Raw genomic sequence first — 19,897 nt, 5'->3', positions numbered from 1 at the left:
ACATACTTTACTGCAAATTCCTCATATTAACCATTAAAGGTATAGACCAAGGGAATATTGCCTAGTACTGCAATACATCTTAGCTTTGCTGGTCTAGCCTCTAACCGTGGCGCCTCCCAAAAAAGATATTTTACTTCAATATAATTATGGTTTTCCCTCAGCTGAGGCTTTACAACCAACACCAATTTAGATATCCATAAGTGAAGTTGGCAGCTCATACTCTATTAAAATTTTACTAATTAAATAAAAAGTAGCCACTACATGACGTCACAGATCCTCAATATATTCTCTGAGCACAAAATTTTTAACACTCTTTCGAAGTCGTATTTCCGGTGTATTAAATGTTCTTCCTTACTTGGAATATTACGAGTAGTAAGACATTCATAGTCAATGTATGAAAACAGGTGGTTTTAGAATATTCAATTTCTAAAACAGTACTTTTAGTGGTAGTCCTTGTTTCACCTTGCTTCTAAAATTCTAAATTAAGGGGGGGGGGCAAACATAATAACCATTAAATAAAATCCAAGGCCTTGAGCGAGAATCGAGCCGACTAGACCCACAATACATCTTAGCTTTGCGGGTCTTGCCTATAACCGCTCGACTAGAGTGTTCACAGCCGAGTTATTTTATTTTATTTTATTAATTTTAATTTTGCTGAATCAAAAAAATAAAAAATAAATTCCCTCCCCAAAAAAGGACAGCAAAAAATTAGAACCATGTCAGTGTGTCAGAGGATTTTATAAACAATACTCTTTTTTTTCCATTATTTCTTATTATGTAACGAGTTAAGAAAATTTTTGTCGCTCAGATTTACTAATTCATTGATATAGTTCTTGGTTTTTCACTTTCTTTTTCACAAGAGGAAGTATTTCAATATTCAGATTTGCGAAATGGAGTTTTTACTAGATTAATTATGATCTTCTGTGATTATGGAATATTTTTACAAATTGGTTTGGTATGTTCTGTTAAACTAGGCAATTAATCGCGGAATTTTAAAAAAAAAATATATCTCTAAGAAGATATTTAGTTTAGTTAGGCGCCACGTTAGCCGAAGCGGTTAGAGGCTAGACCCGCAAAGCTAAGATGTATTGCGGTACTAGGCTATATTCCCCGGTCTACACCTTTAATGGTTAATAAGAGAAATTTACAGTAAAGTATGTTTGCTAGTCGCCACGATAGCCGAGCGGTTAGAGGCTAGACCCGCAAAGCTAAGATGTATTGCGGTATTAGGCTATATTCCCCGGTCTATACCTTTAATGGTTAATATGAGAAATTTGCAGTAAAGTATGTTTGCTAGTCGCCACGATAGCCGAGCAGTTAGAGGCTAGACCCGCAAAGCTAAGATGTATTACGGTACTAGGCTATATTCCCCAGTCTATACCTTTAATGGTTAATATGAGAAATTTGCAGTAAAGTATGTTTGCTAGTCACCACGGTAGCCGAGCAGTTAGAGGCTAGACCCGCAAAGCTAAGATGTATTGCGGTACTAGGCTATATTCCCTGGTCTATACCTTTAATGGTTAATATGAGAAATTTGCAGTAAAGTATGTTTGCTAGTCGCCACGATAGCCGAGCAGTTAGAGGCTAGACCCGCAAAGCTAAGATGTATTGCGGTACTAGGCTATATTCCCTGGTCTATACCTTTAATGGTTAATATGAGAAATTTGCAGTAAAGTATGTTTGCTAGTCACCACGGTAGCCGAGCAGTTAGAGGCTAGACCCGCAAAGCTAAGATGTATTGCGGTACTAGGCTATATTCCCTGGTCTATACCTTTAATGGTTAATATGAGAAATTTGCAGTAAAGTATGTTTGCTAGTCACCACGGTAGCCGAGCAGTTAGAGGCTAGACCCGCAAAGCTAAGATGTATTGCGGTACTAGGCTATATTCCCTGGTCTATACCTTTAATGGTTAATATGAGAAATTTGCAGTAAAGTATGTTTGCTAGTCGCCACGATAGCCGAGCAGTTAGAGGCTAGACCCGCAAAGCTAAGATGTATTGCGGTACTAGGCTATATTCCCTGGTCTATACCTTTAATGGTTAATATGAGAAATTTGCAGTAAAGTATGTTTGCTAGTCACCACGGTAGCCGAGCAGTTAGAGGCTAGACCCGCAAAGCTAAGATGTATTGCGGTACTAGGCTATATTCCCTGGTCTATACCTTTAATGGTTAATATGAGAAATTTGCAGTAAAGTATGTTTGCTAGTCGCCACGATAGCCGAGCAGTTAGAGGCTAGACCCGCAAAGCTAAGGTGTATTGCGGTACTAGGCTATATTCCCTGGTCTATACCTTTAATGGTTAATCTGAGAAATTTTGGTTAAAAAAAGTCTTTATTTTATGGTTCTGACACCCCTGAACAATATTTAAGTCGACTTTATTATTTACTTATTTTTCTTTGTTTTTCTGATGTTTAATTTCTAATTTCCAAGATAATTTAATCATGCAAATATCTATAGGAGAATTTTTGATCAGTAAAAATGTCACTTTTCATTGGCAGTACTCGTATTAGCTAATACCATAAATGTAGTGTTGTGTATTCGCACTACGTAATGTTCACATTTAAGGATGAAAATCTTCAGGTCTTGAATCCAAATATATTTTTGCGCGGGTAACGATCAAAAATCATAAAATAATAATACATTTTATTGCTTCCAAGTCAGAAAGAGGCGAACAGTTTTGATCTTTAATATTTTGTAAACCACTTTTTTTCTTCTTTTTTTATCTTCGTCACCTTGATTTTTTTCTTATTTTTGATTTGATTAATCATTGCGGAAGAAAAAGTAATTTATTTGAATTTATGACAAGGTTAGGTGAACAATATAAAAAGAAGTTCCTGGATAAGTTTTTTTAAGCGCGTGTAATAAAATGTTCTTTTTAGCATTATAACGTTCTGTCAAAACAAAATTTGCAGTTATTTGCCAATTTGTCCGTAGAATTTTTTGAAAAGTTAAATTTTTAAATTCGTAATGTCTCAGGTGGGGGCTTAACGTCCAACTTACGTCGTAGACGGGGGCGGCGGAAGCTCCATACTTTATTTCAAATAATTTTATTTTTCTAACAAATAAAATGTAGCTATACACGGGATTCGAACTGGGGGATCTCTCCTCACTTACAAAGCCACGCTCTCGACCACTAGACCTGCACCCGCCCCACAAGCTAGACAATATCAATGGGCAATAGTTAACTGATCTAGACACATTTTAAAGAATTGAATAATCAGGATATTTTTGATCTAGTTTCCGCCGTTTTTGTCACCACAGTTTTCTGATTGGAAGTCAAGTTTCTATTTGTGTGGGGGATTGGCTATTGCCGTTCAAGATGCTGACTAGGATTGTGAGAAGTGAAAAGTAACGCGTGGGAGTAAACTAAAAATTTGGCGGCACCCCTACTGGGTTTTTTTAAAAAAATAAACCATTTCTTAGAATAATCATCTCTTAAAAAAGGTAACACCTTACAAAAAAAAAAAAAAAAAAAAACCGTTACTCATAATGGGTGAGGATCAGTAGTCAGAGCCACGCGGAGATCTCAGGTTCGAATCCAGTAGCCCTTACGATTTTTTTTTTCTTTCTCGAAGCTTCTTTTTAATTTTTTGAGAAATGATTACTTGGATGCAGAACTTGAAAGCTTCTCTTTATCTTCAGTTATCATCAGTGGGCAATCCGAGCCAAAACGTTCTGCTTTCATAACTTACACCCAACAAACCGGAATTGGAAACGTGCATCTTTTCCAAAAATTAGAAAATAATATATTTGTATACCTTTATTTCCCTTGTTATTGACCCTTTTCATAAGTTAGGCCCACCAATGCTATCCAACTTCAGCAGATCTCTTTTTTTTTTTACAAATTCTTCTTCTTAGAGCTCAGGCGATGAACAGTTTGTCTGTAACGAGAGAATACTCATTGAAAAATAGCACCGAACACCAGTGACCACACTTGGTTGACGCGTCTTAATATTAAAATAAAGAAAAAGAAATAATTTCTTATATTCTCTTCCTAGGGAGCTTCTTACAGCTCACTTTCCGGTGATGGACAGTGTTGTCTGTAATGAGAGAACAGTGTCCGGAAGCCGGCAGTGCATTGAAAAAAAGCTCCTGGCGCCAATAACCTTAGATGTTAACGCGCCTTAAATCATTAAAAAAAAATTCTTTTAAATTGTTGGCTGGACTAAGCAGGAAATTGGAAACTCCATGGTCGGCCATATTGGAAAAGTAACTTTCACAACTTGAACCAAGTTTTTTTCCCCCCCTTCTAAGAGGAAGTACTGCGATCGTGTTAAGTTTTCTGGCGCCCAGGAAATACTTGTTTCAGTTCAAAAAAAAGTTTAAATATATTTTTTTTTTAATTCTAAGAAAATGTTCCAGCTCGAAATTTAAAATTTCACCGGAAGCTGTTGTTTTACATTTTGATGCTTATTTTAAAGTTGAAGGTTCTCATTTAAAAAAAAAAAAACGGTTCCGCAGGAAACAGGAAGTTGGTTAAATAAATATATATACATATATTTTTAATAATTATAATTATTTAGTAATAAAAAAGACATTGTATTGATAAAAAAAAAAGAAATACATCATTTGAGAAACTTGTCATTTCTAATAATAAATTAAGAAAATATAAAAAAAAATAGTGAACCTTAAACTATACATCCATTCAAAGATTATTTTTTGAAATTACAGATTAATTAATTAATTTCTTCTTCTTTTTTTTTTTTAAATAATCGAATTAAAGGAACTACAAGATGTGACGACCATCATGGGACCGGAACCACGGTACAGATATACGAGTATATACACAAATAGTAATGTTCTAGTGGGGCGGTTTGGGGGGTTGGTGGGAGGGTAATGTTAAGATGCACCCTACTGCGCATGATTTTTAGTTTCATCTTTTGTTGCTATTTTTTTTTTTTTTCATGAATAACATTGTGAACACTGAGACTAGTAAATTAAAGATTCACGCAGAAATAAAATTAAAAAAGTATACATGCCGACAAAACATAAATTAATTTACAAATATACATAAAATGGAGGGGGGAAAAAATTAATTATATGACTAGACTGAGGAACATTCTTTTAATGTATAAAACTAAGTAATTTAAATATTAAAAACGGCATATTTAATATAAAAAAAATGACAAGTTAATAAAAAAGTATTAATATTTCATTGAACACAATAGAAAAAAAAGTGATATAAACAGATGAATTTTTACGTACGTATCAAAAAAGAGAAGATTTTTTGTTTTCTTTGTTTAACAAAAACAAAGAAAACAAAAAATTAATACAAAATATATATTTAAATTTACACACAGCCTTCTATATATCAATATAAATTACAAAATAATTTTATAATACAAAATATATTAATTTCCTGTAATTTTTCTTTTTTTTTTATTAATTAAAAAATAAAAAAAGAAAAAAAAATTATTTCTCTTAAAACAGAGATTATAAAAATGAACACAAAAGTAATTGAATACATTTTTATACTTATATAAAATAGAAAATTAAAAAAAAAATCAAATCAAAAATTTATGGCACCTACAAAATTATCATTGGGTGATGTCCATTTTCTTTTTCTTTTTTTGTAATTATTTCGTAATTAACTCAAATTTTTATCAACTCTCTTTCTTATGTTTTTTGTGCAAAAATGCTATTAAAATAGGATAAAATTTCAGGCAATAATGGTATATAGTAATAGTTATTTTTTGTATGGGAATTTAAAATGAAAAACACCTAAGGCAAAAATATATAAATTAATTAAATTAATTAAAAAATTAATTTTTGGAAACCGGAATGAATTTTAGTACATATCCACAAAGACAAAAAAAAAAGATGTAAAAAGTAAACTTTATGAAACCTTCAACAAACACAAATATTAAACAGGTTCGAAACTCATTTAATACATGATCGTTGAAATTGATTTTAATACTGAATCTTCAAAATACAATTTATGTACGATTTATGAAGGAAACACCCAGTTTCCGGTCTATTGTTTTTTGCTTGGAAATTTTTGGAATGCCAAAAAAAAAAAGCTATTTTAAAAGTATTGATTTTACAGATTTTTCTATTTGGGGATTTTGAGTTCAAATGTAAATATTTCGCTTACAGATGCAAACAGATTTATGGGGGGGAAAAAAAATTGGTCTAGCTAGAAAAAGATTCAATAGTTCAGAAAAACGTTTCCATGGAAATCCTTGGAATAGGGATATGGCAATTCTCTCTTTTCTTTTTTGGCTGCTATGCGGAGGAGAGTGACCTGATTATGCTACAATCTCTGATTTGCGGCATGATTATCATCTCTAGCACATGGATCCCTCAGGAGTTAGATTGCAAAAAAAAAAACAAAGGCAGGAAATATTATAGCAAAAACTACTTTATTGTATAGTCTTAGTAATAATAAGCGTGTACGGTTCAAAGAAAAACTGGTTAGGAGCCTTATTGGAAAAATCCGGTAGTAGCCATATTGGAAAAAAGAAACTTTTCAGGGGTATCCATGGGGAAAAAGTTGAATAATGCAAAGATTTTGGGTGCGAGCGAACTCATAGACAAAATAATAGAACTTTAGCTCATCAACCACAAAACTCGCGATAAAGATGATAAATTTTATCCAAAAATGGTTTATAATATCTCTTGTGTCTATTGGTTTGTTCGGTTAGATATGTACGTCTTTGTGTTTATTTCCTTAAAAAAATAAAGTAGCAATCAGTCTTGTTCAGACTTGAGCAGTCAGATTTTTTTTAATAGTTCTTTTATAGAAAAAAAAAAACCTGGAATTTAATCTAGCCTGAAATTTTACGTACAAAGAACAGTTTAAAAAAAAAAAAATGTCCTAAATTAATATAGGAACTCCTAAAAGAAATCCTTAAAATTAGGTGGGTTATAGATTATTCTCTTTACAATTAAAAAATAATCAGGAATTGTACTGTGGGGGGTCTTTTTCTTTTTAAATATAATAAGAAAAAGAAAAATGAAAATATATCAATGCGCACCTACGCTACGTAAATTTGAATTTGAATTTAAAAATTCATAATTTGAATCTTGTAAAGGTCTTTGTACTAAACGTACTTGAAACTCTTGTGGCGTTAATGTGACACCTGTGGTTGCTTTAAGACTTGGTAATTGGCTATTTTCGGGTACTCGCACATCGAATGTATGCATCAGACTGGCGAAAAATTCAAATAATTCCATCCTTGCTAGTACATCGCCTAAACACATCCTGCGACCTGTTGGTGAACAAAAAACAGAAATAAATTTTTTTAATTATTAAATTAAGAAAATAATATTCACACTTTAAGATTAACATAGAAATGAACGTCATAAAACGTAAGGATTGTGTCTATTTTTAGATTTATGAATGGATATTTTCTGGCCAAGAAAAACCCACGTTAAAAGAAAAGCCACTTACACTTGGGTTTCCTTGATAAAATACAATAAAAAAAAAAGCGCAGAAAATTTTTAGTCGGGGCCACTATAAACCATATTTCCGTTCACTGGGCTAGATTCAAACAGGGAAAGCTCTGGGTTCTAGTTTTAGAGTTACCTTTTCTAGCCAGGGATTTATGCTATTTTAAAAGTATTGATTTTACAGATTTTTCTATTTGGGGATTTTGAGTTCAAATGTAAATATTTCGCTTACAGATGCAACAGATTTAAGGAAAAAAAAAAAAATTAGTCTAGCTAGAAAAACATTCAATAGTTCAGAAATCGTTTCCATGGAAATCCTTAATATAGGGATATGGCAATTCTCTCTTTTCTTTTTTGGCTGCTATGCGGAGGAGAGTGACCTGATTATGCTACAATCTCTGATTTGCGGCATGATTAACATCTCTAGCACATGGATCCCTCAGGAGTTAGATTGCAAAAAAAAAAAAAAACAACGGCAGGAAAACCTATGAAATTCGTAAAAATGAAAAAGGTTTCTGGAAGAACTGCAAAGAAGGAACCCCTTAATAAATCTTCAGGTACAGAACCTTTTTTTTTTCTCAGGTACTATTTCACTTCAAGAATGATCGTTTAATATTACATGAAGCGGAAGTTGCAAAAGTTAGAGGCAAGATATAGGTCTTTTTGTTTCAAAATTAAGTGCCACAACTTTGTTGAGCAATTAAGGTGTTTCTGTAATTATTAGAGAAAAATTGCGCGAAAATATCAGTAAGTGAGCTTTTTCTCAAGTTTTCCTAATTCAGAGGACATCAAAACGTGAATTTTTCATTAAAAACTTTAATTTTCAAAAAAAAACAGGCACAATTCTCTTTGGTAAACCTGGGAAATATTTTTGGAACTAATGAACTCACCAACTCCAAATGGTAGGAAAAATTCCGGCTTGCAAACTTTGCCTTCTGGTGAAAGGAATCTTCTTGGGTTAAACACTTCCGGTTCGTCCCATAAATTTGGGTTCATATGTACAGCATATAAGAGTGGTACGATATGGGCGTTAGCTGGAATTGTATATCCGGCCAATTGGACTTCTCTAAAAGAAAGAAAATAGACAAATTAAAATTCAATATAATTTAGCATTTAGAATTAAGGGCAAGTATTCCTTAAGTAAATTGGTAAAAAAAGAAACCTACCTATTCGTAGAATGTGTAGTGCCCAAAGGTATAATACTAGAAATCCTTAACACTTCAAGTATTGTCGCCTCAGTGTATGGTAAATCTTTACGATCTTCCAAATTTGGCAATCTTCTTCTGCCCACAACGTCGTCCAATTCTTTTTGCACTTTTTTGGCAATTTCCGGTTCATGCAGCATATAGATGATAGCCCATAGCAAGGTGGTTTTTATAGTTTCCATACCGGCTGAAAATAGATCACCAATGATCTGTTGCATTTGACGATCGTGATTTTTGCCTTCAAATAGTTCTTTGTCAAAGCCAGCAGCCTTTGCGTCCGATATCTCTAGTAGATAATTATCAATTAAGTCTCGCATATTGCTTTCATCAAAGGAATTCCTGTGAGAATCTACAGTCTCTTGGAAGAATTCAGCCATTTCTGTACGATTCTAAAAAGTAAATAAACAATTTATTTAATAGAATTAAAAAAATCAAATTGATTCCCCCCACCCCCAATCACTGCAAAAAAAACAAAGAGGCTCAAAATGCCCTTCAAAAAAAAAAAATTAATAAATAAATAAAAAAATAACAGAACCCTACCTGATCAATTTTCTTGATAACCTCCTGCAGCCCTGGTAGATAGCGCATAATTGGGAAGAAATTTGTATAGCTCAACGAACCGAACAGTTTGAATCCTTCGGCGATTAAATTCATGAATCTGTTGAATTTTTGATCAGACTGTTGAAATCTAACGCTCATGATCAGCGTACAGATCACATTGCTGGTTGATGTACACAAAATTGGATTCAAATCCACTGAATTATGTTTTTCACGTACTAATGTTTGTAGAAAAACTTCCACTTCTTTCTGTGGAAAAATAAAGTTTTCTCTTATTACTCAATATGTTTTTTCTTAAAACTCAACATATAAATGAAAATTTTGTATAAAAAGAAAAACACTTTTCCAGACAAAGTTACCGCAAATTTAGGGAAAATTCTCTTTTTATAAAAAACAAAAACGAAAAAAAAACTCGAAAAATTTAATAATTACTAATTTGTAATTGTTTTCGTCACACTTCCGGTTAATACACTGAGAAGTCTCCGTGGGCGCCCACGGAGATAAACGCAGATGTTGTGAAGCATCTTAGATTTGAAATAATGAAACCTTTTTTTTGGTGGTGGGGGGATCGAGCTAGTTTCGAACTAGTAAAATAATCGCGATGTAAATAATTGGATTAAATAGCACTTCCGTTTCTTTTTTTGCGACGGATTTTTTAATTTTTGGATATTTCCTCTCAATTCAAGAAATAAAAAAAAAACTTGTTTAAATTTAACAGGAGCACATTAAAATTATAAATTTTTAATTTTAAGGATTTAAATCAAATTTAATAATTTATTTTTTTTAAAAAATAAATAAAGAGAAAAAATAAATAAATAAAAAGTCAAAAAAAAAAATACACTCACCATAATTCTACCTTCCATTTGTTCTTTGCCTTGACCTGAATAAGTCATGCCAAATTTTCTAAGCCTTTCGTGTAAAAATTTTCTCTGATCTTTCCATAATCGACCATCGCTATTTATGATGCCTAAATCAAAAAGAAAATTTTTTAGTTTAATTTTTTGTTTTTCCAAGATTTTTTGAATTTAAATTGATTTGTGTTTTGCGTGTGTGTGTGTTTTAAATAAATCAAATAAACATGCTATTGTCCTCAAAAAATAAATAAAATAAATAAATAAACCAATAAAAACCTTGGCTCGATGCCAAACCGAATATGGTCGAGGTAATGTAATACAAAATTTATTTTATGACTCACTCGATTTTTTTAATTAATTTATTTTTATTTTTTTGAAACTAAGAATTATTACTTTAAAAATAGTTTTTTTTTTTTTTTTTTAAAAAAAAATAATAATATTTTTCACACTCACCATAACCTCCGAGTATGTTTGTCAGTTCAGTGTCCGGACGATTTGTAAAATCTTCACGACGGAAAGCTTCACGTATTAACTTATAATCACTCAATATGACAACAAACTGATTGCCTAAACTCAAACTGAATATACCACCATAATTTTCAGCTAATTTACTAAAATGTACATGAGCTTCTGGTTTTAAAAATGGTAGATAACCAAAAATTGGTAAACCCCATGGACCTGGTGGTAAGGTTTTAATTTTTGTATAATTTTTTAAAAATAATTTGACCATTAATATGACAAATATGAAGACGAGTACTGTGGTTGGCTCTATCCATTTGGATAGATATTTTAATATTTTACTGGATGTAAACATTGTTTTTATATAAACTTGAACTTGAACTTCTCTGCTTGATTAAAAAGTCCAGAACTTCTTAGATCTTCCTTCGACGTCAGAACTTTGTTCACGGAAAAATAGTTTTTATATAAAAAAAATAATCGAAACTTCAAACGAACATTGAGAGAATTTTCCCCTTTTTTTTTTAAACAAAAACTAACAACATAGAACTTCTTTTTTTTAAAAGATAAACAAGAAAATTATCAGTGAAAAACTAAGAAAAAAAACCATTCAGTAGAAAAATTGGGAAATCACTGGTAAGTTTTAGGGTCGAAGCCGGGTTATATAGTAACACAAGACTGGGTAGTTATTGTGGTGGGGGGTGATTTTAGTATTTTTTTTTTTTTTTTATTTCTTTTCTCTCCTCTTTTATTTTATTAGATGGTGGTGGGGGTAAAGTAGGGGAGTCTGTCTCACTCTTTTCTAAATGAATCACCCAAAGGGAGGGGGTAAGCATATTCAATGCTGTCTTGGATGATATTGCTTGGATGACTTCAGTAGTAATACAGCCGTTGAAGCGGCCATTCCCTTGTTTGGTGAAGTTGATTTCTATTTCCATTATAAATTATCTTTTTCTTTCGTATTATTTACGCAAAATTAATTATTATTTTTTAATCAGTGATTCAAGTGGCCGTGAACAGCTGATTTGTTTTATTAATTAATAAATAAATTCTTTAAAAAAAGAAAAAATCCAAAGTGTTTTTCCTAATTTTTCCAAAAAAAAAGAAAATTAAATGCCACACTTTTTTTTTTTGTTTTTCCATCCGAATAAATCTCATTTTTCCCCTCAAATATTAATAAAATTTCAGGAACCCCCATCCGAGCTATCATTTTTTTTTTATTTTTAGAAGCCATCCACCTCCAGAGGTCATTGAACTTAGAAGGTAAGGGTTTATTACCCCCAAGTCAAAAATATCCCTTCCTAAAGCTTACTCTTTTTATTAAAAAAAAAAAAATTCATATTCTCTATTTTTTGGGTAAATATTACCGATTTTCTCTGTTTTTTTTTTTTGGAAATCATACTTCATACGCTACCATTAAAATCACTTGTGGTTCTCGTGTGCTTTTTCTCTTTTAGTAACTAATTTCCTTTTAATTCTCCTTTTTCCCAACTCTATTTTCATGGCTCATTTCTCTATAAGTAAGAGAAGGTTCTGTTTTTTGGGCAGATTTCAGATTTGGAGTTTTTCCAGGACCCCCGGAAAAGAAGTGTTTTTTTTTGGTTTTGCCCACCCGTTAACTATTGTAAAGAAATCCCAAAGTTGCTGAAAAATTCAAATTTTTTTTCCATTTCCGATAGGTACGAGGAGCTCACAATAAGGTTTTAGCCAACCGGAAGGAAGTAATTCTTTATTAAATCGATTTTTTGAGTTCTTAAGATTTTTTTTAAATTTTATTTTTAGAAAACGCTCTCCTGCAATTTCCGCTAAACTTAGGAGAAATATATTTTTTATAAAAGTAAATTTTATTTACAAAAAAAAAAGTTTTTCGTAGAATTAACGGCATTTTTTTTTTTAAGAAAATGAATTTAGACATCCCTCTAAAGTGCTATTACTGTTATTTGCACTGCCACCTATATAATGTTAGTAAGAATTATAATATGGGGCTGAATTTCCAAATTTGAAAAAAAAAAACAAGAAAAAAAATTGACTTACCGGAAGTAACGATTTATTGAATAGATTTTTACAGTTTTAATAAAAGCGGCTTCCGGGAATTTTTATTAAAATATCGTGCAATGATTAGAAACACTCATGAATAGACAAAATTTGATTAGGATTACTCCTAGGATTAACTGGATGAATAGATTCCCCTTTAAAAAGGGTCATTTGGGTAATGTACTGTGAATAAGGAGGGGGTTAAAGTTCTCTTTAAAATCCATCTTGAGTTCGAACAAAAATTCCTCAATCTTAAGTAAGGATTTTACTCCCCATGGATTTGTTCACTTTGTAGAGTTTTTCCTTAGAAATGGATCCTAGGATTTTCCGCAAACTTCGAGTATATATACAATTACGTACATACAAGCAGATAAATTGTACTTTGTGGTTGGGTGTACCCCGTACACGTTTCAGGATGAAGTTTTACTTAGCTTAATAATGTTGTTGTTGGTAAAGGAATTAAATATGAATACTGTTGTTGTTTAAAGGAAACTTTGTGAGTGTACAGCCCTTAAGGGCCTTATTATGGCTGTCAGCAGCACTAGATGGGCGCCGTACAAGGAATCAGACCCAGCTGATCAATAAAATCGGCCCAACGCTAAGGCAACAAAGATTCTTTAAACGAAGACAACCAAAAATAGGAGAGACAGGAATGGGTTGTCTACCCATTTTTAAGGGCCACTTTTGATTGGTTCTAAATACTTAGCTACTGTTATTGAGAGTTTAATGGTTTTTTTTTTATTTTTTCACCTAAAATTCCTAGCTTTATTTTTCTCGGGATTTTCCATTGTTTTTCGAGATTTTCTCCTCAGATTTTCAGTGAACTTCGTGTACGTATACCTAGCTTTTCCTTAATAACCTTTAAAAAACACTTTTATACGACAATTTCCTTTTTCGTTGGGAAATTTAACGAACTCAAATATACGGAGTTTGAAGGTTTTGTAATTGGGAGTATTCGCATTAGATTTTCTTTTCGATTTTTTTGAGCTAAATTATTGATGAAAAAGGAAAACTATAGGATGATAAAAAAAAAATTAATAACGGGGCAATTTTCTGATAAAAACTAGAAATGAAAAATAGAATGAGTAACTTAAAAATACATACATACAATGGAACTGTAGAGACAAAATATGGGTCAGTCGGTATGGAGGTTTTAGCGCTCTCTCACTAGAGAGGGCTTCAACTACTGTCGTTGCTCTCTTTCTCTCTCTCTGAGACTGTGTTTTAGTATGGGCACAATGGAGAGCAGAGTGGAAGTCTTTTGCCTTCTCCTAGCAGGTCATTCACCTTATATTGTATATATATATATATTTTAAGCTTTTTAATAATATCAAGACTTTAGCGTGTATTCGCTTATAAATCTCTGCAGAACGTGAACGAGTGAGAAAGAGAGAGAGAGATATATATACGTAGTCTCTCTGCGTTTGATTGTGGTGGTAAGAGAGAGACAGAGAAGAAATACACACACGACGTCTTTTTTTCTTTTTAAATAAAAACTATAGTTGGTGAAAGTAATACGATTTGTGTGAGTGCCTTTATGTACATGTATATACATGCATACATACGTACATATACACGCCTTCTCTTATAACTGCTCCAAAAAAAAACTTGAATCCGATTAACGCAGGCACTTTTTATATAAATACGTATGTATATAAATGCCTTCTTGATCCGTCCTACTCACAACAATCAGCTATTTATATACCATTGGCCTTTATAAAATATACGTAAGAGCTGTAAATCTTCTTCTTCCTTCAATTTTTTTTTTTTTACGCTTTACATTTTCGGCAAACTTCCGGTATCAGGGATTTACGTGTGTGGGTATGGTTTAAGCAAAATATTGATTTATTTTCTACAGCATTTTAGAGATCGCATGCGAATCTGCTAAAATTAACTAAGGGACAAATTTACACCGGAAGTATATAAACAACTCTGATGCTGACATTTTGTTTTTTGTTTGTTTTTGTTTTTTTAATTGGTCACAAAAATAATTATAATTTGATCAGTCAGAAAAAGTATGGCTCAAAATATGGTGGGGAGGGGGAAAATTACAGGAAGTAAAAAGATTTTTACGTTATAGTGATCGGTGACGCAAAAAAAAATTATTTTTTAAAACTGGTGAATCCGGTTGAGGCTAATTTTCAAAATTAAATTGACGAAATTTTACCAGCGCGTCCGGAATTCGTGATCAGAAAGGGGTTTTATAGATCTTATGGCCATGATTCAGCCGGCTCACAAATTGACGTCGAAAGAATTAAATTGGAAGATGGAGATTGAAGTTCTATTTCGTACATCATATTTACCGAATCTTTCGCCAATGATTTATCTTCTTCTTTTTTTCAAACAACCGGATTACTTCACAACACTGAGGATCATCAGAAAATGCTGCTTCATCGAATTCCTTGGATCCTGATGGACCGCCAATTTGGAACATGTCTTTCATCACTGGTATGGTCGCCGTTCACTCATGTCTCTAGATACTCATATATAAATTTGTAACATTTCCAGCATCTCTCATCTCTTTCGCTTGTTATAAAAAAAAAAAAATTCAGCCAGGATGTGCCTTTCGTCATTAATCTAGCTCCTAAAGACTGCTCTTTTTATCTCCAGCATCAAAATTAACTACAATAAATATATATAGTTAAATTATGAAGCTTCATTTTTTTAATAATCTAGGTCAATTAAACTTGAACTATCTCTGTAGAGAATTATTCTCCTTGAATACAGAGTACAGAATGTTGCTCTTGTTGAAGAACTACTAACACTTGTTACTGAAGGTACACACAACCCGTTATAGTTTGCTCTTCCAGAAGTGGTCACTCGGGTCAATGACCTTACAATATTTGTGTACGAGTACATCTGCCTAGATATTGGAAACGGGCCGAAGGGTAAAAATAAATAAATGTAGATTTTTCTATGAAAGTTATAGATTAATAATTTTTAAACTTATTTCTTGAAGTTAAAAATTATACCATTAAAGATTTTTTAGCACAAATAACCAAAATAAGTTTCATAATTATTATTAATTTTTTTAATTTCATTTATTTGATTATTACAAGGGCAAAATTTGGCCGGAAATAGTACAGCTGTTCTGTAAAATATTAATAATTAATGAGGAGAGAAACTAGACGGAGTGGTGGTACTCTGCGTTAAAAGATTTGATAGCTAAAAACGTGGCATATTACTAAAGCAAATCACGGGGCCCATTGATGCTTAAAACGTTTAGGAGGGTTGTCAGTGAATGATAGGGACGAGAGGAGATTGACTATAGGATCCTGATGGGAGGATAAGGTGTTGTGGGAATTTCTTGAAGCGAATTGAAGTTACTTCCGGGCAGGATAGGAATATTGCGAATATGGCCCGGTTGGATACATAGATGGCGGTATTGACGATTGTGCGGAGGAGTTTTGATTGTATCAATTTTGAATCCCCTACAATTGTACGCAATGGGTATCAATTTTGAATCCTTTACAATTGTACGCAGTGGGTATCAATTTTGAATCCTTTACAATTGTACGCAGTGGGTATCAATTTTGAATCCCCTACAATTGTACGCAGTGGGTATCAATTTTGAATCCCCTACAATTGTACGCAATGGGTATCAATTTTGAATCCTTTACAATTGTACGCACTGGGTATCAATTTTGAATCCTTTACAATTGTACGCAGTGGGTATCAATTTTGAATCCTTTAGAATTCTACGCAATGGGTATCAATTTTGAATCCTTCAGAATTGTACGCAGTGGGTATCAATTTTGAATCCTTTACAATTGTACGCAGTGGGTATCAATTTTGAATCCTTTACAATTGTACGCAGTGGTTATCAATTTTGAATCCTTTACAATTGTACGCAGTGGGTATCAATTTTGAATCCTTTACAATTGTACGCAGTGGGTATCAATTTTGAATCCCCTACAATTGTACGCAATGGGTATCAATTTTGAATCCTTTACAATTGTACGCAGTGGGTATCAATTTTGAATCCTTTACAATTGTACGCAGTGGGTATCAATTTTGAATCCTTTACAATTGTACGCCCTGGGTATCAATTTTGAATCCTTTAGAATTGTACGCAGTGGGTATCAATTTTGAATCCTTTACAATTGTATGCAGTGGGTATCAATTTTGAATCCTTTACAATTGTACGCACTGGGTATCAATTTTGAATCCTTTACAATTGTACGCAGTGGGTATCAATTTTGAATCCTTTACAATTGTACGCAGTGGGTATCAATTTTGAATCCTTTACAATTGTACGCAATGGGTATCAATTTTGAATCCTTTACAATTGTACGCAGTGGGTATCAATTTTGAATCCTTTACAATTGTACGCAATGGGTATCAATTTTGAATCCTTTACAATTGTACGCCCTGGGTATCAATTTTGATTCCTCTACAATTTTTTTCTGTCCACCTACTCCGCAGACAAACTGTCTCACACAGAGACTTGTAAAAAACTACTTAAAAAACTTGTATTTCCGGTGGTAGCCGAAAATAAAAAGTAAAACAGCGTTTCTTCTTTTTCTGAGGGGGGGGGGTATGCAATAATAATATGTGTACTTATATGTTATACATCAATAAAATGAAATTATTAATTTCATTATTTTAATTTTTTTGTGTCACTGCACATTGTTTAATTCAAAGTTCGTGCCTTCCTTAGCGTGTACCCCTCTACTTGGGCTCTAAATTCAATATTGTTTACGGAAATAATAAGACTAGTTTAACTTGTGTTTGGAAAATAAAATCTATAACAATTAAAGAAAGACAATCGAGGCTAAAGTTGAGCACCGAACAGTTTACACTGTCTAGACACGATTTTATTTTCATTAATTGGTTATTCACCTTGTTTGTAGGAAAACTACTATTTATTTTCAATTTCCATGCACCATGTAAAGGATTTTCTTAAAAATAATTTTCATAATTTATTTAGTATAAAAAGACACATTTTGCACATATTATATTCAATTTCAGCTTCTTTGTATAAACATATATAAATAATTTTTAAATTTGTGTCAACCAGAATTAATAAAATGTTTATTAAATTCATGTCTTTATCAAGTAAATAACAGGTTGATCAGTTCAATAAACTTACGAGTAATGATTTTCTTTTTTTTGAAAATTATAAACAACTTTGTATTTACATAACCTTTATTTACTTGGAATATAGTTCGAACAATCGCATAACTATCAATTAGCGCTATTTACGTAATGAAATTTACTTTTCCATGTCCGAAAAAAAATGAGAAAAACATTCGTTCATTAAAGTGTACTTCCGCTCAAATAAATTTTCTTTAAATTTGAAATTTTACTTACATATTAAATTTCTACTCAATTATTATACAGGAAATGAGACCTTACTTTAACTACAGATTGAAGTAAAAAGGCAGGTTTTGTCTATCAAATTAGGTGTCGTGAACGCAGGCGCCTAGCAAACATACTTTACTGTAAATTTCTCATATTAACCATTAAAGGTATGGACCGGGGAATATAGCCTAGTACCGCAATACATCTTAGCTTTGCGGGTCTAGCCTCTAACCGCTCGGCTACCGTGGCGACTAGCAAACATACTTTACTGTAAATTTCTCATATTAACCATTAAAGGTATGGACCGGGGAATATAGCCTAGTACCGCAATACATCTTAGCTTTGCGGGTCTAGCCTCTAACCGCTCGGCTACCGTGGCGACTAGCAAACATACTTTACTGTAAATTTCTCATATTAAAACTGTCCGGTAGGACAGTTGTATAAGGGTTGACCATCAAAAACTGCACGAAAAAGCGTAACGTTGAAAAACACCCAACTTTGACAATTTTTTTCTCTTTTTCTATAAAAGATAAAATTCCCAAATTTTCTTTAAATCTTACTCCAAACCCTCCTTCATAACTGTAATTTTTTTGCAACCACCCAGATCTAATAGGTTTCGAGAAAAAAGTTGCCGAAAATGAGCAAAAACCGCTTTTTCAAAAAATGTTCTTGTTCTTGTTCTTCTTCTTCTTCTTGTTGTTCTTGTTCTTGTTGTTACCTTTTTTGTAAACAACGTAGCGCCTAAAAGCGTGAACCGATTTTCATGAATGAGGTGTCATTCGATTGGGAATTTTATGTAGATGTGCCTTTTGGGGGTCTCGGCCCTGTGCATCGAATGGGAGAGGAGTTAGCCCCCTTTATGTAAGGCCCCCTCCAAAATTATTATTACTAATTACTCTGTAAATCTTGGCCCGATTTTGATAAAATTTGGTAGGATGATAGGGTTAGGGCTCCCCTACCTAACAATAAAGCGACGATCTGCTCTTACACTTGTTAAGGGGAAGTATAGCAATCGTTTCAAATTATCGACACGTGAACCGATTTTCATGAATGAAGTGTCATTCGAATCGAAATTTTGTACAGATTTGTACTTTAAAAGTCTCGACGCTATGCCTCATAAGGAGGGGAGTTCGCCCCACCCAAATAAGGCCCTTTCTAAAACTATTATTACCAATATTTCTACAAAGCTTAGTCCGATTTTGATAAAATTTAGCACGAAGAAGTGATTAAAGCTCCTCTACGTGGCTGTGAAGTGCCATCATGCTCTTACACCTACTAAGAGGAAGTACTGCAATCGTTAAAATTATCAATGAGTGAACCGATTTACATCAATGAATTGTCGTTCGATTCAAAATCTTTGCCTTTTAGGGAGAAGTACTGTAATCGCAGTTTATTTTTCTTGCTCCTCTTAAAAGGAAGTACTGAAATCGCAGTTTAATTTTGCTATTTACGTACAAATACCTTCCTATTTTATTCAAAACGCTTTCTCCAAAAAATGGTTATTGAGGATGGTTTGGGGACCGCAACTATAACCATTCTTTAAAAAGATCTCTCTAGTGGTAATTACGGTTCTGATTTAACACCTTATCAGGTCATAATGATAGAATAGCTTATTCCAAATTTTAAAAAAATCTGTAAAGCAGGCGTAACTTTGCTAATAGACAAAAAGGAAAATCTATCCAAAAGGTACAAAAATCTCCTTAACAAAAACTTACAGTTTAAAAAGTTAAGTATAAGGGTTGATTAAACGCCAAAAGGTACACAAATCAGCAAGTACCCAACATTTCATTAATACTTCATTGATATTATTTAAGTAAATTTACCGCATTAATTTTCATTAATATTTTTTAAGAATTTATTAGATGTCACATACCCTTATGCTGGCCATTTTCATCTACAAAATATTTGTTCAAGTAGCACACCATTTAACTTAGATTGACTGTAATATCTATTTATCTATAATAATCAAACTATTAATTACAGGTGAAAAAGAAAACGTTATAAAAATAAAAAAATATGAGGCTTAAAAATTCAAAAAAATTTTTAAAAAATGCTTACACCAACATACATCAATGATTTTGTTTATTTATTTT

General features: G+C 32.5%; 1 protein-coding gene and 1 long non-coding RNA gene across 3 annotated transcripts in view; one reads left to right on the top strand and one right to left on the bottom strand.

Annotated features, from left to right (window-relative positions):
* Positions 1-4,498: 4,498 nt before the first annotated feature.
* On the bottom strand, positions 4,499-11,578 carry Cyp18a1 (Cytochrome P450 18a1). The gene is made up of 6 exons (XM_074128293.1): positions 10,464-11,578; positions 10,002-10,123; positions 9,139-9,405; positions 8,560-8,987; positions 8,284-8,459; positions 4,499-7,212 (listed from the first exon to the last, which is right to left on the bottom strand). The coding sequence occupies exons 1-6, from the start codon at positions 10,822-10,824 to the stop codon at positions 6,968-6,970; spliced, it is 1,599 nt and encodes a 532-aa protein (XP_073984394.1). The 5' UTR covers positions 10,825-11,578; the 3' UTR covers positions 4,499-6,967.
* The window catches only part of LOC141454243 (uncharacterized), a 136,550-nt gene continuing 123,859 nt past the window's right edge, over positions 7,207-19,897 (top strand). For both annotated transcript variants that reach the window (XR_012458590.1, XR_012458589.1), the window contains exon 1: positions 7,207-7,950. This is a non-coding gene — a long non-coding RNA (uncharacterized lncRNA). The remainder of the gene's footprint in view (positions 7,951-19,897) is intronic.

This window comes from Rhodnius prolixus, unplaced genomic scaffold (genome assembly GCF_049639745.1).
Source record: "Rhodnius prolixus isolate KJV_2025 unplaced genomic scaffold, Rpr scaffold_9, whole genome shotgun sequence".
In the NCBI taxonomy this organism is placed as follows: Eukaryota; Metazoa; Arthropoda; class Insecta; order Hemiptera; family Reduviidae; genus Rhodnius; species Rhodnius prolixus.
This window is presented reverse-complemented; position numbering and strand designations above follow the sequence as displayed.

Coding starts and splice junctions, on each gene's coding strand:
- Cyp18a1 (XM_074128293.1), bottom strand. CDS start 10,824: ATGTTTACATCCAGTAAAATATTAAAATATCTATCCAAATGGATAGAG. Junction 10,124..10,463: donor AAACATACTCGGAGGTTATG/GTGAGTGTGAAA, acceptor TTTTTGATTTAG/GCATCATAAATAGCGATGGT. Junction 7,213..8,283: donor TTTCCTACCATTTGGAGTTG/GTGAGTTCATTA, acceptor GTTCACCAACAG/GTCGCAGGATGTGTTTAGGC.